The sequence below is a fragment of the Eumetopias jubatus genome, unplaced genomic scaffold (assembly GCF_037043125.1).
Source record: "Eumetopias jubatus isolate StellerSeaLion01/CBP00866 unplaced genomic scaffold, mEumJub1_p1.0 scaffold_9, whole genome shotgun sequence".
Classification (NCBI taxonomy): domain Eukaryota; kingdom Metazoa; phylum Chordata; class Mammalia; order Carnivora; family Otariidae; genus Eumetopias; species Eumetopias jubatus.
Genome location: NW_028274815.1, coordinates 132,664,932 through 132,690,490, shown reverse-complemented (window position 1 = coordinate 132,690,490; position 25,559 = coordinate 132,664,932). Strand labels below are relative to the sequence as shown.

The window sequence follows — 25,559 nt, the reverse complement described above, 5'->3', positions numbered from 1 at the left end:
GCTCTGCCAGGTGTGCCAGATGGCTATGTTGGCATGGGCCTCAACTGGGTGGTAAGGAGGACCCACAGTTCGTTTACATTCCATGGCATTGATCAAAGGTGTTTCTGCTTACTTGGTGACTAATCCTGTCGCCATTCCACCGTTCAAGAACCTCCCCTTTTCATTTGACAGTCGTTTAGCTCCTTGCTGGAAGGCAGCTTCAGAAATGCTTTCTCTGGGGCAGCTTGTCCTGTGTTTACGGTTGAATCTGTTCCCTGGAGGAGGGCTTGTTGTTAACTTCTAACTACAAGGAGATGACATGAACACTAATCACTGGTGTAAAAGAGGAGGGAGGAATTCGATGACAAATTCTGGGGTGGCTAATTCACCTGGGGAACAGACCACGGAGCTAATGGGATCACAACATTTGTAAGAGAAATAAATAGTATTAGGAAGGACTAACGTTTTCTCGCCTGACTACTGCCAAGCCCTTGTGCTAAATCTTTGTGAAGATTGTTGATGACCCTTCAGTTGTGCATTCCTCCTCAAGTGTGCATTGACTTTAGATCAGACCACATTCCTTGACTGGTCATAATTTTAATTTCTTATTGCACAAACAGATACGCAGTATTTTATATTCTCTGGTGTATTACATTACAAAGAAATATTTAATAAAATAAAGGCATAGCTTACATGGCAGAGGACGTGTAAGAAAGAGAAAGCAAGGGGTGCTTGGGTGGCTCGGTCGGTTAAGTGACCAACTCTTGGTATCAGCTTAGGTTCTGATCTCAGCGTCATGAGATCGAGCCCCACAGTGGGCTCCACACTCAGCACCGAGTGTGTTTGAGGCTCTTTCTCCCTCTTGCTTTGTGCCTCCCCTCTGCTTGTGCTCTCTCTCTCTCTCAAATAAATAAATAAAACCTTAAAAAAAAAATGGGAATTAAGAGTTTGAACTGCAGTACCAGGCTGCCAAGGGTTAAAGCCTGAGTTACTGACTTACCAGCAGATAACCTGTATTAGTCAGCTCATGCCGCCATAACAAAAATGCCATAGACTGGGTGACTTAAACAACAGATATGTATTTTCTCACAGCTCTGGAGGCTGGAAGCCCATGACGAAGGTCCTGGCGGACTCTGATTCTGGTGGGACCTCTCTTCCTGGCTCTCTTCCTCCACTGTCCTCCTGCTGTGTCCTCACATGGTGGAGAATGAGCAAGCTTTCTCAGTGTCTCCTCTTCCAAAGATGCTAATCCTCTGAGACCGGGGCCCCACCCCGCTAACCTCCTCTAACTTAATTACTTCCTTAGAGACCCTGTCTCCAGACACAGTGGCAGTTAGGGCTTCACCAGGCGAATTTGGAGGGAGAAGCAGTTCAGCCCATAGAGAAACGTAGGCTCCCTGCGGGCAGGTTCTGCATCTGTAAAATGGTATAATATAAACACGTGCCTTGTGGGGTTCTTGTGAGGATGTGATATATCCATATAAGAAAGCACTCAGAGCAGGGTCCAGCATGGAGCAGGCACTGTGGAAATACTAAGTATTATTATTACGAAGGTACAGCACATTTTATTTGGCCCTTATTATGATGGCTAATCTTTAGTCCTTAACTGCTATACACCAGCCACTGGGCTAAACACGATGTGGACTGCACTCCTTTTAGCTTCACATGAGAGCGATAAGGATGAGCCCGCCATGATCCTTTCTCCACCGCTCACCCTTACAACCAGGAGCTGAAGCTAATGCCCACAGCTGGTGTGAGCCGGGACAGAGAGTTTACCCTGTTTCACCACCGGGGACTAGATCCCCGGCCAGCTCCTCAGAAATGTAGGTCACTAGGGGACGCTGGGACATAAAGTGTGAGGAGAAAACTGCTAAGTCCGGCCCCCAGAACAGGATCCCTCAACCTTCACTCTGGTGACGTTTGGGGCCAGATCATTCTCTGCTGGGGGCTGTCCTGTGCCCTGCGTGATGTTCAGCAGCGTCTTGGTCTCCACTCACTGGGCACCAGCAGCAGCCCCCTTACCCTGAGCTGGGACCATCAGAAGTGTCCCCTGGAGGGTAAAATATAGTCCCCAGTTCCGAAAACACTGCTTTCAAGTTATTGTGAATAAGAAAGAGAAGCATATTCCTTTTTTTTTTTTAAGACTTATTTATTTATTTGACAGATAGACAGTGACAGAGGGAACACAAGCAGGGGGAGTGGGAGAGGGAGAAGCAGGCCTCCCGCCGAGCAGGGAGCCCGACGTGGGGCTCAATCCCAGGACCCTGGGATCATGACCTGAGCCGAAGGCAGACGCTTAGCAACTGAGCCACCCGCGTATTCCTAAGAGAACACATTGTTTCTTTGAGAGAGAGTGAGAGCAAGTGTGAGTGTGAGTGCGGCAGAGGGAGAGGGAGAATCTTAAGCAGACTCCACGCCCAGCACAGAGCCCAACGTGGGACTTGATCTCACGACCCTGAGATCATGACCCGAGCCAAAATCAAGAATTGGCCATTTAATCCACGGAGCCACCCAGGCGTCCCAAGAAAACATTTTAATAGAATAATGTAACTCACTAGGAAATATCACAAGATCCAAAATATAAAATATACAGTCCAAGAATTAGGGCCAAACATCCCAGACTTTGGGTGTGTACCTCTCTCTGTCCCACGTGTCGGGGGCTGGCTCCATATAGGGCACACACGTCCCTCATTGAACCTTCCCCGCAAAACTGTGTTGAGCAAGAGCTGCTGGGTAAGTGCCACAGCCTCTCTGTCCTTGGTTTCTCAGCAGAAAATTGAGGGAAGAACAGTGTCTAACCCAGAGGGCTGTTGCAGGGACCAGGGCAAGTCCACACATGCAGATCAGGAGTGCGCAGCCCAGAGAAAACTCTCCAAACCTGGTTATTGTCGCCATCATTAGGAATACTGTCATTCGCCACAAGAAAAAAATCCATTCAGTGGGCCCAGTGCCTTGCCCAAAGCCTCGCAACTGTGGGATTTATGGAGGCCTGGCTCGCGCCAGAGTTCTTTTTCTCAGGGTGAGGTGGAAGCGCCCAGACAAGCAGGAGAGAGAGATTGCTCCCAACACAGGCTGCCCTCTCGCTCCTCCCTTGGGGCCTGAGTTCCTCACATCTCCACAGTCACCCGGAAGGGTGAGGCTGGCTGGAGCCAGCGGGCCCTGCACACCCATTCTCGGGGAAGGACAGCTGGAGACCCAGGCTCCCCCGCATTTGCAGGCTGACAACACAGAGGACCTACAAAGACGACCCTGACAAGATTGGGGAGGTTTGGGGCACCTGGGTGGCTCAGTTGGTTAAGCGACTGCCTTCAGTTCAGGTCATGATCTCAGGGTCCTGGGATCGAGCCCCGCATCGGGCTCCCTGCTCCGCGGGAAGCCTGCTTCTCCCTCTGACCCTCCCCCTGCTTGTGTTCCCTCTCTCGCTGTCTCTCTCTCTGTCAATTAAATAAATAAATAAAATCTTAAAAAAAAAAAAAAGATTGGGGAGGTTTCCAGATGCCTGGGCAGACGATGATTATGGGGCCCGAAGGCAGAGGCCCTTCCTCCATCTGAGAATCCGTGTTCTGTGTATCAGGGTAGGCAGCATCTGGGGGAGGTCCCTGGCCCAGGGGAAGCTCGTGCACCCCAAAATATCCAAAACAGTGGCCCAGCTGTCACAGAAGTCACCTGGAGATCTTGAAAACGTACTAGTGCCCTGGGCCCCACCCTGGAAAATCTGAGGGATCCGGTCCAGCTGGGGCCTGGGCACGGGGATTTAAATCCACCGCCCCCCCCCCCCCCCGTTTCTCCTGCATCCACTGATTATGGCCTCAAGGACACAGCCGGAGGTGGAGAAGTAAAATCCCTTTCTATCTGAACGACCCCTCACAGAGACTGACCCCGTGTTCTCAAAATGCTAAGGCCTCAAACATGAGTCCAATTTCAAAAACAAAATGCCCCGCCATATGGCATGGCTGGTGTTTAATGTCAGAATAGGTCATTATAAACAAAACAAGTAACACCAATGGTTCATGAAAGAAAGGGCATCACCTTCAAATTTGTTTTTGTTTTTTTCTTTGGTTTTTTGTGGGGTTTTTTTTTTTTTTTTTGGTTTGTTTTCAAAATAAAAACTGGCTCTTTCAAATGAATACAGCTTTCTTGATGGAAAAACTCCTTGTCTCATTATTTTTTCTCGTTTGTTGGACACTGGAGAAAACCCCATCACAGACAGGAATTATTGTCTGAATCACCTTGAGCCTCAGTTTTGCCATCCGTTAACTGGGGGTAAAGAGGCCTTGCCTCCGAGTCCTTGAGCTGGGTTATAGAGAGATCAGCTCACCCTGGTTTGCCCTGGTGGGGGAGTGGGGGGCTGGGGGGAGGACTTTCCTAGTTTTAGCGGGAAAGTCCTGCACATCCGAACACCTTCCTTCCCAGGACAGCCCGGACTGATGCTCACCATCATGGTATTCTCCATGTGTGCCTGATTATGAGACTCCCCTGTGCATTTACTAAAAATACAGATCCAGGGCTCCAGCCCAACTTTTTGGTGAGAGGATGTTGGGAGTCAGAGGTGATGCTGTGTTCCTCAGCTGATTCTCACTATCAGGGAGCTTGGGAGTAAACTGCCTGCAAATCTGCATGAGAATAAAGATGACAACCCTAATCATGGCTACCACTTGTATGGTGCCCACCGTGTGCCTGGCTCTCTTCCCTGCACCTTGCATATAGTAACTCATTTAATTCTTGCAACAACCCCCTAAGGCGGGTGCTATTGTCATCCACATTCTTAAAGTTTTTTTAAAAAGATTTTATTTATTTATTTGAGAGAGAGAGAGAACACAAGAGGGAAGGAGGGCTAGAGGGAGAGGGAGAAGCAGACTCCTGCTAAGCAGGGAGCCCAGTGGGATACAGGGCTCCATCCCAGGACCCTGGGATCATGACGGGCGAATGCAGTGTCCTTCTTTCTGTCTGAGCCGAAGGCAGACGCTTGACTGACCGTGCCACCCAGGCGCCCTTGTTATCCCCATTTTACAGAAGAGGAAACCGAGGCCCATCAAGGCTTGGTAACTTGCCCTGGATCATTCTCATCCTTATCCTACGTGCTACGTGGCTCTCTACCTCGATCGTTCGGCGCTGGGCTGGCACGCGGCTCACTCTCCCTACACATCAGATGTGATTATCATGATTGTTTTATTAAGCTGTCCTATCTTGAGGGCAGGGGAGGACTTTCCATGCTCGAGCCAACCTTTAACAGAAGCTGTAATTGCTAAATGTGAAATTGTTCCCCTTGACCTCCCCAAACAGTCTGACCTCGCCCTGGAGGCTGACTGTATTTATTGCTGCTGATACTGACAATGGCCAATAGGTGGCAGGAACCTTTTGTTTTTGTCCCGTGTAAATCCTGCTCTTCGTACAAAATCTGAAGGAAGAGCAGGAACCATTTCAAAACACCCATGTTCTAACTGCTGGTGGGAAGCAATATTCTGTGAACCCAGGATATCCCTGCAAAAGACGGGCGAATGCAGTGTCCTTTCCGTTCACTTGGTCCTGAATATGCCAAGAAGCTACTTCAAATCCACAGTTATCAGGAAAACGGAGGAGCCCCAGCTCTGTGGGATGAAAAGTTCTCCTGTCTGCTCACATCACACTTCTTGCAGCCCAAGATCTTTCATGACCTCAAACATTTTTTGAAAGTAGCCCCCCAAATTGGACTGAACCTGAACTGAATAAGAAGAGCTTGAAAAGTTTGCAAACCCATGGATGACTCATTTTTAATTTTGTAAAAAGCTGGGCTCAGGTGGTGACATAATCTTCTGCGTGTCTATCCTTGTGCGTGGCCTTGGTCAAGGCCTTACACCTGCTAACCTCAGTTTCCTTGTCTGTAAAATTGAAATAATGGTACCCATGCTTTGCGATTATGCAACAAGGAGTCAATGAGTTTACTCTAAGTAAAGCCCTTCGGATAGTTTCTCAACACATGGTAATCACTCACCAATTTGGTTGTTGTTGTCACTATTTTGTCATCACGGTGGTTGTTAGAGTTGTCATCTTTATTTTCATACACAGTGGGTTCAAATCCTGGTCAGTCTAACTACCACCAACACTGTCTCTCGGCTCCCTCAATCCTCTTATTCGCAAGCTAGGTATATATCACTCAGGGTGATCTCCAGCAGCAGTTGATAAACATTCTGGAAAAGCCAGACTTTTTAGACCATCTAGTCTCTGTTGCAATTCTGCAACTCCGCGTTTGTAACATGAAAACAGCCCCATGTTGACAAGACGTGAATGAATGGGCGTGGCTATCACCCCCAGAATTTTACTTATAGATACCAAAATTTGGAGTGCATATAGTCTTCCTGTGTCACAATCTATGTTTCTTCTTCTGATTTTTTTTCCAACCATTTATAAATGTAAAGCCTGTTCTTAGCTCACCGGCCACACCTAAGAAATAGGCAGTGGGCTGGATTTGGCCCACAGCTGTTGTTTGCCCACCCCAGTCTTGAAGATTCAATATTATATTTGTGATGCCTGTTTAGAGATGGAAGTGATGGTCTATTGTAAGTATGCATGTCGTGGATTTTATAAATAGGAAGTCTTGCAAAATAACTAGTGTCCTGTATGTGTTAGCAAGTGCTCAGCTTTATTACCTGGTATTATTAGAAAACACATAAAATCCCCAGATCCTGTTATCGATCAAATTCCCCGAGAGAGCAAGGGGTAAGATCTATGACCCTCTTCTGGCCTCTGAAATTTCTGATGACTCAGTGTGTCTATTACCAGGGCATGAAACTTTATACCGTGGGCCAGAAACCCGGGGGAATCCTTGGAGACGCATGGGCTGCTTTAACCAGAAATCAGAAGTCCTGGCTTTTATTCTGAAAGCTACCAGAGCTGAGGAGCCTGAGTCTCCTCAAACATACATTATTTGTGTGTGTGAAAAAGAAACTTTTAGGTCTCAAGGCAGCAGGGCTCTAGAATGTCTGAAAGAGCCCTACTTCTGAGACCAGGCATCCTCTGGGTCAGACTCTCACTCTGCATTTCCTGGATGTCTCTCCTGGGTGAGTTTTGGGGACCTGATTCCCTCCTTTCGAAGGAGAGGTAATAATTTGCAGAACATTCCAGTGGTTAGGAGCCTAGGCAGCCTGTTTGAATCTTGCCTCTGCCATCATTACCTGGGTGACCTTTGGAAAGTAATTCAGCCTCAACTTCCTCATATCTAGAATGAGATGATGACAACACCTGTTTTACAGGGGTGCTGTGGGGTTCAATAAACCGACACAGGGAGCATGCTTAGGAACCAGTGCTGGGAACTGAGAACGTGATAAATAATTGTTGACTTTTATCATTATTATTAAAGCAAGGCTTTCAAGAGGCTTAGTAATGATGTGGGCACACGCCTAGCTCAGTCCAGGCGAGGGGAGGCGTAATTATCAATGATTAAGTCCCTCCTTCCCACCAATAACTAATAATTAGCACCTGAAAAATGCAAACACCGCGGTGAGAATAGAAGATACGACAGCAGGTAAAGACAGACAGACCTGGCCTCATGATGCTTACAGTGTATTGGGGAAGGGACACAGAAGCTAAATGTTCTGTTCTGCCCTCCCAATCTGGATCCATTGTTACTTCATTCCAGAACTTCTGCCTCCTGAGCCCTAGCCTGGTCCTTGTTATATTACCAATTTACTTTTGTTCATTGCCTAAACCATTGGGTTTAACACTTAGATATTACTTATACCAAGCCCCCCATTGTTTTCACCACTTTACAAGCGTCAATCATTGAGTCCTTATAGCAGGCCTGTGAGGCACAGAGAGCCTAATTAACTCACACAAGGACACACAGCAAGGAGAAGCAGAGAGAGGGTTCGAGGCCAGGTTGTCTTGCTCGGGCTCTGCATTCCTAATCATTGTACCATGCTGCCTTGAACTATCAGAATTGGCCTGTCTGATGGATTTATTGTCTTGTTTATTATCTACCCACCAGACTTTAGCTCTGTGAAGTCAGGGGGCCTCGTCTGTTGAATGCATAGCCATAACCCTCGTGCCTGGCGCAGCATAAGCTACAGAGTTGGTACCCAGGATGTATTTCTTGAATCAATAAATGAATGAAAACACAGCCAAATAAATATATAATTACAAGTAGCACTGAGTGCTATGAAAATCAAAAACAAACAAAAAAACCAGTGCTATGAGGGCTTTTAACAAGGGATCTAATTCAGTTTGACGATCAGAGAATACTAAAAATTATAAGTATTATTTTAATTATCCTCATTCTAAAATCTCCTTGATTCCATAGCTGTGTTTGGTTAGAAGGGGAAAAAAATGGTATCTATACTGAATATACTTTTCAATGATAGCTATTTCCTCCCAGCAGTTGAAAACTGGGGTTGCATTTGACTTAAATTCTACTGAATATATGAGTCCCAAATCTTTTCTCATCCCCCAAAATAAGTATAAGCAATTGACCTAACTTGGGCTTGTGGTAATATATCCACAGTAACTTCTCAGTTCTCTGCACTTAACTTCATAGGCGGGAATAAGACTTTTCATTTGTCTTGGGTTTTAATTTTTCTCTTTCTCTTTTTTTCTCTATTGCAGGAACAATGGGTAACCAAATGAGCGTCCCACAAAGAGTTGAAGACCAAGAGAATGAATCGGAGACAGACGCTAACAAGGTAGTGTAGTTAGGGTCACCTAACTACTAGCTGAGCAAGATCATTAGCTACTGGGTCATTAGCTACTGGTAGCTAGACTTGGGGATGACAGCAGAGGAAATGGCCTTTTCAGTGCTCATCACATAGACATTATTGATGATGTGCTGTTGTCCCAGGGATTCTTCAGTTGTACTCAAACCTCCAGCATCCATCCAGGAGCTTGTTAAAGATGCAGGCCCTAGGGGCGCCTGGGTGGTTCAGTCATTGGGTGTCTGCCTTCGGCTCAGGTCATGATCCCAGGGTCCTGGGATCGAGCCCCACATCAGGCTCCCTGCTCAGCAGGAAGCCTGCTTCTCCCTCTCCCACCCCCCCGCTTGTGTTCTCTCTCTCACTGTCTCTCTCTCTGTCAAATAAATAAAATACTAAAAAAAAAAAAAAAAAAATGCAGGCTCTAGGGACACCTGGGTGACTCAGTGAGTTGGGCATCTGCCTTCGGCTCAGGTCATGATCTCAGGGTCTTGGGGTCGAGCCCCACATCAGGCTCTTTGCTCAGTGGGGAGCCTGCTTCTCCCTCTGCTTGCCTCTCTCCTTCTCTCTTTCTGACAAATAAATAAATTAAAATCTTAAAAAAAGAAAAAGATGCAGGCTCTAAGGCCCCACCTAAGACTTACTGAATCCAAAATTACAAGGCTGGGAGTCTATGAAACCTGTGTCTTTGAGGACCTCCAAGGTGCACCGTATGGGGCCAGTTTGGTACCTACCGCCAGGTGGTTCTCAGCTGTGGGTGATTTGCCTGCCCCCCGCCCCACCAGGGGACATGTGGCAGTGTCTGGAGACATTTTTGATTGTCACAGCTCAGGGCTACTGATCTAGTGGCTAGAGTCCAGAGATGCTGCTAAACAGTGCACAGGACAGCCCCCACAACAGGGAATGATCTAGCCCCAAAGGTCAGTGGTGCTGAGGATGGGAAACCCAGATTCAGGTCAGTAGCTCACAGCCTTGGCTACACATTGGGATCACCTGGCAGGCGTAGCATCCTAGACCAATTAAACCAGAATCTGCATGGGTGTGAGGGCAGGCATCTGCATTTTCGGGGCAGCCGAGTTGGGGCACTACTTTAGGAACGCTTCCTTTAGGAGACTGCTCTGGAGAGCTAAGGCCAGGGACACCCCAGCACTGCTCCTTAGATCTTCTATGACCAAGTGGCAGAAAGCCTACATTTCTACCATCCAGTGCTTCTGAAGTCGATTCCATTTAAGACTTGGAGCCCAGCGAACATGGAAACCCCCATAGGAGGTTTACAACCCCCTACAAACTAATATTGATCATATCATTGGAGAATTCCTGCTCAGAATAGAAGGCTGGATTTGAAGAAATGGGCTAAAAACTCCAGTGCCCGCAGAGTGGGTAGCAAGCCTGACTGTTGAGTACATCATCTGGGAAGCTTTGCAGACAGACTCCCGCTGCCTGGCCCCACTGGACGGCAACTGAAATGCAGCCTCTGGGTGGGGGCTCAGGCATCAGGAGTCTCTCAAGCACCCAAGTGACTCCTAGTCTGGGAGCCTCTGGTCTCCAGGGGCTCGGAGGTGATAGAAGGGAGGGAAGCAGGCGGGCAGGACCTTCAGGGGACCGGGGACCAAGGGTCCATTTGCAGATGGCGGACTCTGGCCGACAGGAACCAACCAGATGTTCCCAGTCTGGTTTGTCATTAGCAGTTGGAAAGCAGTGTTAATGAAATCTCCTGCTTTTTAAATATTGGCAACTGATTCCCAAAGACTTGAAAACAAAAACTCTGCAAGCCAAAGAAACCAATTGGCACATCCAGGATCGCCCCAAGGGATGCCGGTCGTGAGCTCGGAGCCAAATGGTCACACACGTTAGGTGTTTCCTTGTTGTGATTTCTTGGGAGGGTTAATGATAGATTCAAGAAAGCAGGCTTATTTTAAACACTTAAGACCATTATAAAAACCTAAAGAAAGGAAAAGCCTTCTGTGTCCCTCCAGAAGTTTCCCACCGTCAGGAGCTGCCATTCAGACTATAGTTTCCTCTCTGGGCACTTATTCACATGTATTAAACTACCGATGGTATTCGCAAAATACAATACCGCGTGCAGAGTGCTTAGCACATAATCAGTATCCAATTAGTGTCAACGATTGGTGGTATAATTTAGATGGCCTTATTACTAAAATAGCATTATGTAACATACATTCACTCTTGGAACATTTTTCTTTCTGTGTGAGTGTATGTGTACGTACGTACACACACATATATATAAATATGTATACAAGCTTTTTAAATACCTGCAGCAAATGTCAAGAATAAAAACAATCAGGGCAGGAAATTGGGAAAACAGCGAGGTTGGACAGAGAGGGTGTGGAGCAGAAAGAAAGCCAACAGCGAACTTCCTGTATTTGACAAGTTTGTTGACTAAGGGCTGGGCTGGGGACCGTGCTATGTGTGCGGGTTGGTAGCATGTGGTTAATCTCACGGGGTTTGGGGATCAGCATATCAAATTCTTGCTCCCCACTGATTAGACAAGTGTCTGTTAGCTGGGCGTCTCATCTGCACGACGGGGTCCATCCTGCCTGTATTTGTGGGGCTCACCCGTTTGAGGTGAACGGGTTACTTAGTTTCCTGAAGCATGATGGGAAGCTGGGTACTTTCCAGAAACACAGCCTTTAAATTAAGTTTAATTCGGTGATGTACCTTGTGGCCTTGAGGTTCTTCCCTAAGTTCTGATTTTCCCCAAACATCTGACTACCAATGCCACATGTTCTGTTGCAGGTGGCATCTGAGATTGAGTGTGGTCAAAACGGGACGCCGGTGATCATATCGACCCACGACATTCCATTCTATGATGAAGGTCAGTGCCACGTGGGGGAGGTGGGCTGCTCCTCGGAGGGTGGGGAAGGGTCTGCGGATCCTGTACATGGTGAAAAGAAAATGCAAGGCTCGAAGTCACAGTCTCGCTTTGAAAACATTAGTGTTAGTATCCTGGGGCTACCAAGACAGTGTTACAAACGGGGTGGCTTACACAACAGAAACGTGTTGTCTCACAGTGCTGGAGGCCCCAAGTCTTTTCTTTTGATTGCATTCGGTTATATTAAAAAGTAAAACCACAGACACAAAAATGAAGGTAGAGACCATGAGCCATGGGGAAGTGGGGAAGTAGGAGAGAAGAGGAACCCAGTGATGGTGATGGGTAGTCCCGGCTAGGGGACAGTCCTCATCACCATGGACAATCCTCTGTACCACAGCCTGACCACATCGGCAACGTTGGCGCCTTCTGAGCACTGCAAGCAGGACTCTGTTCTCTGCCTCTGTCCTAGCTCCTAGGAGCCTCAAGGCATTCCGTGGCTTCCAGATGCTGTCCTCTCTATGCACATCTGTCTGCATGTCCACATGTCCCCTTCTATAAGGACACAGTCACATTGGATTGGTGTCCACCCGAATTGACCTCATCTTAACGTGGTCATTGGCAAAAACTCTGTTTCCAAATGAAGTCACAGGCACTGGTGGATAGAGTTCAACCCTGAGCAGCACCCATCCCTTCTGAGTATGCATAACCGCTGGAAGGGGCCAGGGATCTCCAGCAGATAAGACAAAAGCAAAAGAGTGAAAACACTAAGAGGTTGGCATTTGGAGTTGGACAGACCAAGGTTAAAGTCCCTGCTCTGCGGGGCGCCTGGGTGGTTCAGTCGGTGAACCATCTGCCTTGGGCTCTGGTCATGATCCCAGGGTCTGAGATCGAGCCCCATGTCAGGCTCCCAGCTCAGCGGGGTGTCTGCTTCTCCCTCTCCCTCTGCCTGCCACTCCCCCTGCTTGTGCTCATGCTCTCTTTCTGTCAAATAAATAAATGAAATCTTAAAAAAAAAAAAGTCCCTGCTCTGCAATGGACTAGCTGTGTGATCTGGACAAGCCATTTCACTTTCTAAACCTCGGCTTTCTCAGCTGTCCTCTGGGGTAAGAACACATACATCACACAGTTCCCAAGAGGATTAAAGGAGCCTGTCCATTAAGCATTTACATATTACCTGGCACTTAGGAACTCCACAGAAACCAGTTAAGTAGACAAGGCAACAGAATATTCCCTAGACAAGGGCAGTTTTAAAATGGGACGATATACTTACCTATTTTATTTGTCCTGCAGTAGAACACTACACTTTCAGTGTATGAAAAGTGGACAGGTCCTACTTTGCAGAGTATATACATAAACTTATATAAGAAGAAGAAGTAGTTAAGGGTAAGAACTCTGGAATCAAACTGCTGGCTTTGCCAGCTGCCAGCTGTGTGACCTGAAGCAAGTTACTTAAGCTCTCTGAACCTCAGTCTCCTTGTCTGTAAAGTGGGATAACATTAGTACCTACAACATAAGTATCGAATTTAATAAGGCACCTATTTCAGCGCCTGCCACATAGTAAGTGCTCTATGTATTAGCTGTCATTATTATTTTATGATTATGGTTCCTGTCATTTGCCTGTAAGTTTCTGGGCTTCAGTTTCTTATTCTGAGCAATGAGGAAATGAGTCCTATTATTGGTTCTAGAGGTTTTAGAATCTCCTAGTGTTAGGAGAAAACTCCTTTCTTTATATTCCACTACTCACACCACATCTGACACCAAATGTGTGGGGATTCCATACCAAGCAATTCTGTGACGCTTCTGGGTGTCCTCTGTCTCAATGCAGTTCTGACTCTCTTGACCTAAAGTTAACATCAGCACCCACAGGCTGAAGCCTCAGTCCCTCAAGACTGCCTCCCACTTTCAGTTGACAGTCACAAGCGGTGGGTGGTCAGGTGACCCGCACAAATCAGAGATTCCCATGAGCCCCACCTCAGGTTCAGTCATTTGCTAGAACGGCTCACAGACCTCAGGAGAACAGTCGACTTACTAGATGGCCCGTTTATTATAAAAGGATACAACTCAGCAACAGCCAGATGGAAGGGAGGCATAGGGCAAGGTAGGAGGACCTGGGGGTGACAGAGCTTCCGTGCCCTCCCCGCACCCCCAGGTACTCACAGTCCAGCTCTCGGAACACTGTACTGTAGGGATTTTTGTGCATGCTCTATTACACAGGCATGATCGATTAAGTCATTGGCCATTGGTGATGGAACTCAATATCCAGCCACTCTCCCCCACCCCCAGAGATGGGGGATGGGGTGGAAAGTTCCAACCCTCTAATCACTAGGCTGGTTCCCCTGGCAACCAGAGCCCCCATCCTTAGGGGCTTTCCAAAGTCACTCATTAACATAAACTCAGAGGTAGTTAAAAGGCGCTGCCTTGTTATGAATAACAAAAGACGTCTTCGTGGCTCTTACCATTTATATGATAAGTTTCAGAGGCGGTCTGTGCCCGGAATGAGGATGAAGACCAAATAGGTATTTCTTATTCTATATCACAATATCATTCCTGAGGAGTTTATTAAAAGCTTAGATGGCAGCCCCCCCCCCCCCCCCCATAGCCTCTATCTACAATAAGCTGAGGTTGGGAGCTTTCTAGAGGATTCTGACGCACTGCCAGGAGAGGCAATCCCTGGATGAGAAAAAGGCCCCAAGTTTCTTCCTGCCTTTAAACCCTGTGGGTCAAACTTATACTTTGATGTACACAGAATGGGTTGTATTTATAGCAGTAAACCTTTGATGAGAACGGGGTAGAAGCTGGCCATTGAGATGCATGGGCTTTGAAATGAGAATCATACCATTTGTATAATTCACAAACTGTAGATGTTCTCAAGAAATTGAGAGGCATTGAGAATATAATACGCCCTATGGAAATTACTTTCTCTATCATAATTATACGATTATTCCCCTGTTTGTAGTATAGGACGCAAGGGCAAGGAGTGTGTAGGATGAACGGAAGAACATAGTGTTGGGAATTGAGAAAGCACCGCCCCCTTCTCCCTCCCTCAGTCCCTCTCTCCCTCCTTTTCTCCGTCTTTCCCTCTTTTCCTCCCCAATATATATATATATATATATATATTTATATATGGAAGGAATTCCTAAAAGGAGGAAAACAGCTTACAGAAACACAGGACTACAGTCTGGAATAGCATATTGCTGTGCGAATACCTTCACGGGACAAGGGAAACAAGAGAATCGCATTTTGGTGAGTCACGGGTTCGTTGCATTTAGCTCTAGTTCCCTGCAGCCTTGCTTTCAACTTATCCGGGCGCCCGCTGGAGAATCTGTAAAGAGTTTAGATTAATCCTCTGAGGTCAGAATTCGGCCTGTCATTCACTGACAACTTGAGCCCCGTGCAACTCGCTTCGGAGTGATTATCCCATTTAATGAGGAAGGCAGCCTATTATCACCCTCTTGCTGTTTTCCCCAGGTTATTAACTAAGTTATCATTTTCAATGCAGTTTTTAAGGGGGTATAAAAGTAGGATTCTGGGGGCCTTTTTTGATCCTTTTGACAGAATTCTCTGACCAAATCTTTTGATGCACATCTGTATTCATCTCTGGTGGGGTATACATATACATATGCGCATAGAGAAAAGTCACCAGAGAAAGGGGTGAGTGGGATTCTGGGTGACTGTGTTCCTTCTCTTTATCTATATTTTCCCCACTACGATTCAACAATTAATCACCCTGCAGGAACATTTCCTGGGAGGGCTTTTTAAGAAGCGGGGGTGGCAGTAGGAAGGAAGGATAAGAAACCAGGATGCGGGATTTGAATCGTGGCTCTGCCCTCTGAGCTTGGACAAGTTTCTGAGCCTCTGTCCTTTCATTTGTAAAATGGGAACGATATTCCTGGTGGAACCAAGCTTCTAAGATCATCCTGAGGCTGAAATGAGTTGATACATGTGAAATACTTAGCATAGTGCCTGGCAGGTGGGTAAACACATGGAGAAAGCTACTTGTGCTGGGTTGGATTTAATGTTGATGCCCATAAAGGCTGTCATTACAATTTGACATTCACTGGATTATCTCTAGCATAACTTTTATATCCGGGTGGGCCCAATGTACTCTCAAGGGCCTTTCGAGGGGGAAGCAGGGGGAGGCGAGAGGGAGAGAAGCAGATGTCACAGAGAGAGAGAGAGAGATTAGAAGATTCTGCAGTGTTGTCCTTGACAGGAAGGAAGGGACCATGAGCCAAGGAATGCAGGGGGCCTCTCAAAGCTGTAAAGAGCAAGGGAGCAGATACTCCCCTCGAGTTTCCAGAAGCTGACCCATTCTCGACTTCTGACCTTCAGAATGTAAGATAATATATTTGTGTTCTTGTAAGGCACCAAATTTGGGGCGATTTGTTACAGCAGCAATAGAAAACTAATGTGAGCACACTCACACTTGTTGTCTAACAGACCTGGGCTTAGGTCCCAGCTCTGCCACCCACTAGCTGTGGAACCTTGGCAAGGAATTTGTGTTCTCAGAGAGTCATCTGTAAAATGGGAATAATAATAATAGTACTAACTTTGTAGGGAGGTATAAGAACAGTGGCTGGCACACAGTAAATGGGTTGAAATACAGGAGACAAGAAAAACTAGAAGCAGAGTCTGTTGTCTTGCGTGTCCTTTATCCCTGGCTTTCCCTGTCATGTCATCTGATGATCTGAGATTTTCCCACCTGTGTATTTATGCCTAGAACCTCACTGATCTTTGGAGAAATAAAAATGCCTCATTTTTTCTCCTTCTTCGACTCCTTTTTATCAAATTTACCACATTAGTCCCCTCTCCAAAAAAAACCTGTTCTGTCCTCAATGCTATTGGATGGCAGAGACTAATGCACGATGTATCATCATTTTTCAGAAACAGGAGACTGTCTGTTTCACCTGGATACGGAGTTTCTTAAAATAGTAACAGCTTCCCTTTCTGTTCCAAGTCAATTATTCCCAAAAAGAATTGCCAAATTTTGCTTTAAAAAAAAAAAAAGTAAGTGGAATCATTTTACGGGACTGAAAATTCATACTTCAGCCAAGTGTCCCTGCCCATGATAACATATGAGAACAGACGCATTTGCCAACAGTGACGCTTGGGGGAAGTGTAATGGGAGCCGCAAGGCCAAAAATCAGAGCCACCTGAGATGTGAAAACGTCCTCCCCTGAGGCGATCCAAAAGCAGGAAGAGAAAGGCCAAGATGGGCCACCATTTCCCGCTCCCCCGCCCCCTTTTTATTACGACAGAACGGGCGATCTTTCCCAGAAGGCCCTGCGCTCAAGCAGGCATCCTCTTAATCTCATTGGCCAGAACTAGGTCACGTGGCCCCACCAGCCGCAGGGCATGCTAGGACGGCACCATCTCCGGGCTGCAAGCGGAGAACACGGGGTTGTAGCGGATTGGCTGCCGGATGGGCCATCAGCAGTGCCTGCCAGCGTTGATCTCGAAGAATTACCGCTGAGCGACGAGAAGGAGCACACATCTTCACTCAGGCCTTTCAAAAGACGTTAAGGGCATCTAGCTCGTTTCCCAAACATTCCTTTTCTCTCTCCCCCCGTAACCTTGCTGCGTACGCTCCTTATGCTCAACTCCGCGCTTGAAACTGTGCTCCACGCCCCATCCACGCAGGCTCTTCCCTTTCTCCTTCCCCTGCCTTGCACGGCCTCGCTTCTCAGTATACAGCAGCGACTTCGGAAAACTGGCTCTCGCCGGTGGCCCAACCGCTCCTTGTCCCTCCACCCCCTTGCAAGGATGCCCTGGGAAGTCTAATCCTTAGTGCTTTTTCTCGCCAAAAACTCTAGGGGAGAATTTCTGTTGGATCAAATTATCCTAGTACTCTACTATGGTAGACAGTCTCCAGAAATGCACACCCCACCCCCCAAAATACTCCCTGTTTCCCTATTGTGGTCTTTACCCATTGAATCTGGGCTGGGCTGCATAACCAATCATACGGAGTGAATGGGATGACACATGAATTCCAAGGCTAAGCTTTAAGAAGCCCCGTAGCTTCGGCCTTTGTCTCTTGCAGCACCAGCTTTAGGGTAAGCTAGCTACAGGGTCAGTCCAAATGCTCTGAGACTGTCCTGCTGGGAGGGAGCCCATGCTGGTTGCACCAAGAAGCCAGGCGGCAAGAAAGAGAGAAATGCCAAGCTAGTCCCCACATGTCCAGCCAGCCCAGCCCAGGACAAAGTCCCTGGACTACACAAACATGTACAGATCCCTCTAATTCAACAGATACAGTCTTTAATTCATTGTTTTTCGACAGCTACAAAATGTTTTAAGGTATAGATATGCTATCATTTATTCAGCCATTACCCCGGATGGTGGGCATCCATTTTTTTACTGTTTTTCTTTCTCTCCACTCCAAACAATGTTGCAGTGAACACTCTTGCACAAATTTTCTTTTTTTTTCATAATTTTTTATTGTTATGTTAATCACCATACATTACATCATTAGTTTTTAATGTAGTGTTCCATGATTCATTGTTTGTGCATAACACCCAGTGCTCCACGCAGAAGGTGCCCTCTTTAATACCCATCACCAGGCTAACCCATCCCCCCACCCCCCCCTTCCCTCTAGAACCCTCGGGTTTGTTTTTCAGAGTCCATCGTCTCTCATGGTTCGTCTCCCCCTCCGATCCCCCCCTTCATTCTTCCCCTCCTGCTATCTTCTTCTTTTTTTTTTCTTAACATATATTGCATTATTTGTTTCAGAAGTACAGATCTGTGATTCAACAGTCTTGCACAATTCACAGCGCTCACCGTAGCACATACCCTCGCCAATGTCTATCACCCAGCCACCCCATCCCTCCCACCCCCCACCACTCCAGCAACCCTCAGTTTGTTTCCTGAGATTAAGAATTCCTCATATCAGTGAGGTCATATGATACATGTCTTTCTCTGATTGACTTATTTTACTCAGCATAACACCCTCCAGTTCCATCCACGTCGTTGCAAATGGCAAGATCTCATTCCTTTTGATGGCTCTTGCACAAATTTTTTATCGTTTGCATTTTAGACAGTTTCTTCCTGAGGGAGGCTGTACAAAGTATGGCTGGGGAGAGTGCTTTTGGACAAACCACATCTGCGGCCTCGCTTTACCTCTTCGCAGCTGTGTGAGCTTAAATAAGAGACTTCGCTTCTCCACCTCATGGTGTTATGAAGAGAAAATAAGATAATGCTTGCAAATCCCTTCACTTGGTGCCTGAAACAATAAAGGATGGCCATCACAATGATGTCGATTCCTGAAAATAGTGATGCCTAATTTTTAATCCACATTGGAATCACTGGGAGGATTTTTTTTTTTTTTAAATCCCATTACCAGGCCCCACCTAGAATCAGTAAATCAGAAGTTCTGGAGGGTAGGGCCCAGGCACAAATCTTTTTTCAAGTTTCCCTGGGCATTAGTATTTTGAAAACTGTTCATGTTCAGCCATGGTTGGAAACATTTGGAATGCACTCACATAGAAAATTCCTTATTCACATTTTTTTTTCAAAAATAAAACATTGGCATTTCTGTTTTATATTCTTCCAAGACTTTTTGGTCCCTACCATGGCTGACACCCTGGATACAGCATTCTGTTCCAGGCTTCATACAGTCAGATTTCACTAACTTCCCCGCAGCTGCTGTCGAGTAAAACACAACTTGTTCTTTGCCTCTCTGGACTGAGAAGAAGGCCGGACAGCATATTCTGCTCTGAACATAGAGACGTCCGACATGATTTCAGGAGCATGAGCAATATTAACTTGTCCCTCTCTTGAAGGGTCGGCCAAGAGAGCCCGAAATAGACCCAGAGAAAGCATGACAAACGGCAAAAAGAGAAACAGGATCGTCATGGGTCAGCTGTACATTATTTCATTTCTCTCCCCCAGGGTGCATTTTAACCAGATTGTGAAATGCCATAAATGCTTCCACCACAGTTTTAATCCTAGAGTGGACTTTTCTAAAGACCTTCTCTTCATATCTTTTACCACACTGGGAAGAATTTGCCAACACTTGTCATTGCACAAAAAATCAACCAATCAATCAATCAATCAATCTATGAGACCAAGGAAATGGTAAGCTGCCCTAAACATTTCTGGAAGTTTAACAATTAAAGCAGCAGATTAGTGGGTGAGATCTGCTATGTGCAGAGCAGACCTCAAAGACCACAGGTTTCTGAGAACAAGAGACGGGAAATACAAGCAGAATCTGGCTCCATTTGTAGGAACAAAAGCTGTGATGTAGAGCTGATTCTCAGCTCCAGGCGTGGCTGCCCTGCAGAAATCCCCCAGCAGATGATAAGAGATTTCAGTGAAAACCCTACTTGAGGATTTTCAGATGACATTTCCCAATTCAAAAAAAAAAATCTAAACATTGTGCTGGACGAACACCATGCTGGCCCTATCAGCAGATCTCATAGTTGGCAACCTGTGATAATGTAAAGTTGTTCTCCCTACTTTTCATCGCTCACCAAAAATAACTTAAAAAAAAATCATCATCACCCTTAGGTGATTCCAGCCTGAAGCGACTAAACATTTAAATCCTATAGCTAATTAATTCTAAGTGTGCTTGCTTGGCTTCTGGACCCACCAGGCCTCCTGCGCTTGATAACGTGCTCCGGTGTATGTTGTCACCAGGGAGGGACCACATGGGTAGGAGGTCCCCAGCGGCTGTGTCCCCTTTTGAAGCCGCCTCTATGCTTCATTCATGAACCCTTTTTAAAATGACCTCTGAGGGGTACATCAACTCCAGGGGACTTAAAATTTGAGGTTTCTGAGTTTGCTGAGCAGAGGGTCAGACTCTGGAATATGGAGATGCCCCCGAAGTCATGCCACTCCAGGATGCAGGACCCACTTGGCCTGGTGAAGCCTCCATCACAGCCACAGGCTCATTAGTTACAGACCCCACTGTCGCTGCTGGGCCTGCCCCAGGCAAAGTGGAAATAGGCCAAATGTTCCCTCAGTCAGTCTTCAATCCCATTCTAGACCTCTCCTTTCCCCCATCCTTTCATTATCTGTACATGTTTAAGTGACATGGGATGATGTGGGCCTTAGTACGTGTCCATATAAACATTCCCAACAGTATACGTAATAAGGTAAGACAAGAAAAACATCCCCACCCTGAGTCTGTCCCCTTCCCATTTCCTTCCTTAGAGGCAAGCATTCTTTACCGTTTCTTAAGGCCAGAGGTGTTCCAACTGAGCATATTTTAAAATCTGCTGCTCTACCTCTCAACACCACTTTTTAAAAACGAATGGGAACATTCTGTACATACAGCTGGACATGGCCTTTTTCCCTTACTGGGTGCCTTGGAGAACGTTCATGTGTGTGGGGGATTTCACTGTATGGGATTCACAACCAGGCCCCTACTGATAAGCAGTTAGGTTGTTTCTAGTCTTTTGTCATGGGGACAGTCGCCCAGCAAATTGTGTGTATCTGTTCTGTGTCTCTGTGCCTCGATGCGATTATATTTGTAGGGTAATATTCTAAGAGTAGAAATTAGAGTTCACAGGGCTTGTGAATGTTTAAATTTTGGTATATATTACTAAATTACCCTCCAAAAAGATTGCCAAAATACACTGCCACCAACGATAGATGGGGCTGTTCTTCCTCCTATTGCCTCCCTATTAGGTTACTAAATAGCTCCTTTTTCACCAGTTTGATAGGTGGAAAGCTAAGTCTCCTAATTTTGCTCATATTTAACTATTCATGAGGTTGAGCATCCTTTCATATGCTTAAAAGTCAGCTGTGTGTCTTTCCTTTTAACTGTGTGCTCACATTTGGTGTTCCTTTCCCCACCCCACTCCCCCCATTTGATGTTTGTTTATACGTCTTCCTTTTCCAGAGTGAGTTATAATTCACATACCACAAAATTCATCCTTTTAAAGTACGCAGTTCAGTGCTTTTGAGTATATTTACAAGGTAACACAAACCATCCCCACTATCTAATTCCAGAACGTTTTCATCACTCCAACCAAAGACTCCGTACCTATGCGCAGTCATTCCCTGTAGCCGCTCCCCCAGCCCCTGGCAACCACTAATCTGCTGTCATGTTTTCAAGTTCACCTGTGTCATAGTGTGTCACGATGCTTCATTCTTTTCCATGGCTGAATACTACTCCGCTGTCTGGATGGGCCACGTCTTGTGCGTCCATTCATCAGCTGACTGATTGACATTTGAGCGGCTTCCGCTTCTTCAACTATCATGGATGATGCTGCTGTGAACATCTGTGTACACGTTCTCGTGTGGACATATGTTTTCATTCTCTTGGCTGTGTACCTAGGAGTGGAATGACTGGATCATACAGGAACTCTATGTTTAACTTCCGGAGGAGGTACTAACCCGTTCTCCAGAGCACCTGTGCCATTTTACCTTCCCGCTGGCAACGTATGAGCATTCTGATAGCTCTTCAGCCTCGCCAATACTGGTGACGGTCCGTCGTTCTGATAATGGCCATCCTAGTGGGCGTAAAGTGGTACCGTGTGATGGTCTTGGTTGCCTCTTCCTAATGACTGATGGCATTGAGCATCTTTTCGTGTGCTTGCTGATCATTCATATGTCGACTCTGGAGAATATAATGCCTTCTTGATTTGGCTGCTTTTCCCCGTCCTTCTCTCCCAAGCCTCTTGTCTCCTAGTGCTTTCTGTCCGGCTACTCCCAATCCCCAGAGTCAAGCTAATAACTGTCACTCTTCAGCAGTGTTTTATGGGGCATGAATTCTACCTACCCCACCCTCCACGTCCAAGGCCTATCCTTGGTGTTCTTATCCTTGGAGGGCACCGAGAGAATAATATGTGACCTTCCCTGGTATGTTTTTACCATTTAAGATGTGCTTTATGTTGTATATCGATCCCTGCCACCCTTGGGGGTGGGAGAAAGATGCTCTATCACATTGCTGCTGGAAATGTGCATCGCTGGAGCCCTTTCTGGGAAGGAAATCTGGTAGTGTCTCTTTTCAAAAATTAAATGCACATTGATTTAGGTGCAGCAGCTCCACATCTGTGCCTCTGTTCCATAGAAATAAAGCATTAGTTTAGGATTTTTGAACACAGATGTTTATCCCGGCATTGTTTGTAAGAGAAATGGAAACAATTACTTGGAAGCTATCAGAATGGTCATTGATTAGGGCAATGGCGTAAATATCTTTTGGTATATGCATACTAAGGAATATTATGCACTTATTAAAAAAAATAAAATAGGGGCGCCTCGGTAGCTCAGCTGATTAAGCATCTGACTCTTGATTTCAGCTCAGGTCTTGATCTCAGGGTCATGAGTTCAAGCCCCATACTGGGCTCCATGCAGGGCATGGAGCCTACTGAAAACATAGGATAGATTTGGACATACTGACTGGGAGGACTGTGACTGTGAGTTCATTCAGGCAGCTTTAACAAAAATACCACAGACTGGGGCAGACTTGTTGTCTAGTAAAACCTTCTTCCTGGTTCATAGATGGCCACCTTCTCACTGGGTCCTCAAGCAGTGGAAGGGGCAAGGGAGCTCTCTGGGGCCTCTTTTATAAGGGCATGAATTCCATTCATGAGGGCTCCGCCCTCATGACCTAATCTCCTCCCAAAGGCCCCACCTCCTAATACCGCCGGCATAGGGGGTAGGATTTCCACCTATGAATTTTGTAGGGTCACAAACATTCCATCCGTAACAACGATATATAAAAGCAATCAAAAACTATGTCTGATCTGATCCAATTTTTGTAAAAACCAAGAAGAACGAACACAACCCCTGTGTACATGTATCTGGAATGCTTATATGTATTTGTATGAGTGTGGACAAAGCTTGACAAGCCATGCTGTGTTGCAGATGCTAGTTACGTTGCCATGGGGGCAGAAGGTCTGTACAGAAAAAGAAAAGAGTTAAGAGATCAATTGTTTTGGGTAGGAAACACATGTTAAATGTGTATTAAAATCAAATTGAGAAAAAAAAACAAAAAAATCAAACATTGAATGTGTCTTTTTTTTTTTTAAAGATTTTATTTATTTATCTGACAGAGAAATATATATATATAGAGAGAGCACAAGCAGGAGGAGTGGCAGGCAGTGGGAGAAGGAGAAGCATGTTCCCCGCTGAGCAGGGAGCCCGATATGGGGCTTGACCCCAGGATCCTGAGATCATGACCTGAGCCAAAGACAGATGCTTAATGGACTGAGCCACCCAGGCGCCCCTGAATGTGTCTTTGAGTGACAATATTGGCTCCCATTGGAGCAATGGTGGTTTAGCATTCGAATTATCTTTGTAGGTTCCAGACTTTTGCAGCACATGAATGATAGGAAATCTGTGAGCAGAAAGGAGAGTGGAAATGGTGAGCTTTGCTAATATAGTCTCACCCCACAGTGATGGGCAAATCACTGCTGACTTTTGAGAGAGCACAGAGTGAACAATTACCTTTTGCCCACATAATGTTGGAACCCAACATTAAAACACAGCATTTCCACCACTAGATGCTCAGACATGTTCTATCAAGCTAATAGTCAAGAACCTTCAGACCTAAGATGCCCCCTAGCTCATTCCTTTCTTTTATTTATGCTGGAATTTCTTGGCCTAGGCATCGTGGCTTTTTCATATTGAAATGAAAAGCATGAAATCTGATCATTCCACGAAATTTCCAAATCTAACATCTTCCTCCAAGCTATAAGTATCTGCCACATGAATCTTTATTTCAAGACCTATAAAACAACAAATGCATTTGCACAACACAGAAAGCCACAGTTGTTTGATGTGTCATTTGACTCCTGCAGCAAGACCTCAGAAGGGTCTTTTTTGTAAAACTTTTTGAGGTCTTCATCAGTTTTCCCAAGTGCCTACCATAATCCTTTGATATTCAAATATAATTCTCTTTTGAAGAGCTTAGTGGGTCATCACCTAGTTTCCCTTCTACCTTCCTGTCTTCTTCCATGAACTCTTTGAACTCTGCCAGATTCTCACCCAACAGGAGCCACGTGTGTGATCTGAGCAATACTTTCCATGACTCAGCAAACTCCTGCATCTTCTGCAAGGTTTGTAATTTCCCTTGGCAAATCGTGTTCATTACATTTCCACCTTAGTGTCCTTTCTCCGGACGGAGCGGGATATTGACACACAGGACGGTGTCGCACAGGAAGGGATGTCTGAGTGGGAAATAACTTTCGTTAAGTGGACACTTGGTTTGTAAATGAAATTATGGTGATGGCTTCTGCTTCCCTCTTTAACCCTAAGAACTAGGAGGATTTGGATAATGGATTCTTAGAAGAAAGAACGCCACCTCTGCCACCACCGGTTATTACAAGAGTTGCTACTCTTGCCATTGTTACAGTCAAGTTCCCTGGGTACTTGCTACGCCTTGCGCTCTGTGCTCCTGCCTTACATTTCCCTGACTTAATTCTGTTATGTGCCGAGCACTGTTGGAGGCACTGGGGACACAGCTGTAATCAAGACAGACCAGGTCTCTGTCTACTTGGGCTTACTTTCTAGTGGAGAAGAAGCAAAATGAATTAATGAGATCATTTCAGAGACCAAAGAAAGCGCTGCAGAACCCAAAGAGGAAATGGGGTGAGTGGGAGGGTGACTTTAGAAAGGGTGGTCAGGAGAGACCTGACCTGAGGCCTGAATGATAACCAGGTAGCCGTGGAAAGATCAGAGGGGAAACATTCCCAGGCGGAAAGAACAGCTAGAGTGAGGTTGGTGTGTTAAGAAGAGGAACATGCGCTGAGCTGAGGTTCTAACAGGTGTTGGCCATGGTAGAGTTCGGGCTTGATTTTAATTAGGGTGAAGCCCTCTTTGGATAGTTTTATGTAGATGAATGACATGATCTAATTTTTATTTAAAACAAAACAAAGTCACACACCAATGTCTCCCAAATGTGAGAAAACACAGTTGTTGTTTTTTTCTCTTGTGCATAGTGTTTTCTTGAAAATCCGCTAATTCCATTAACCAAACTTTGCTTTGTTCTCTCCCTCTCTTCTGTTCTTGCTTCTACTACAAAATGTCAAGGGTTTGAACTTTGGAATCAGGCAAACATGGGTTCGAATCCTGACTTAAGAGCATCCTGCTTAAGAGCAGGATGATGTTTGAAAGGTGACTTTACTTCTCAGAGCCTCAATTTT

The 25,559-nt window shown here is 46.0% G+C and overlaps 1 protein-coding gene across 9 annotated transcripts in view; it reads left to right on the top strand.

The window, feature by feature from the left end:
• Positions 1 to 8,561: 8,561 nt before the first annotated feature.
• BCAS1 (brain enriched myelin associated protein 1) overlaps positions 8,562 to 25,559 on the top strand; it is an 82,334-nt gene continuing 65,336 nt past the window's right edge. For 6 of the 9 annotated variants that reach the window (XM_028125263.2, XM_028125260.2, XM_028125262.2 and 3 more), the window contains exons 1-2: positions 8,562 to 8,636; positions 11,409 to 11,475. In XM_028125263.2, the coding sequence (XP_027981064.2) occupies positions 8,562 to 8,636; positions 11,409 to 11,475 (142 nt within the window). Of the gene's footprint in view, positions 8,637 to 11,396; positions 11,476 to 25,559 lie in introns of all 9 variants that reach the window. The other 3 variants (XM_088026287.1, XM_088026286.1, XM_088026285.1) reach the window with 1 other exon arrangement.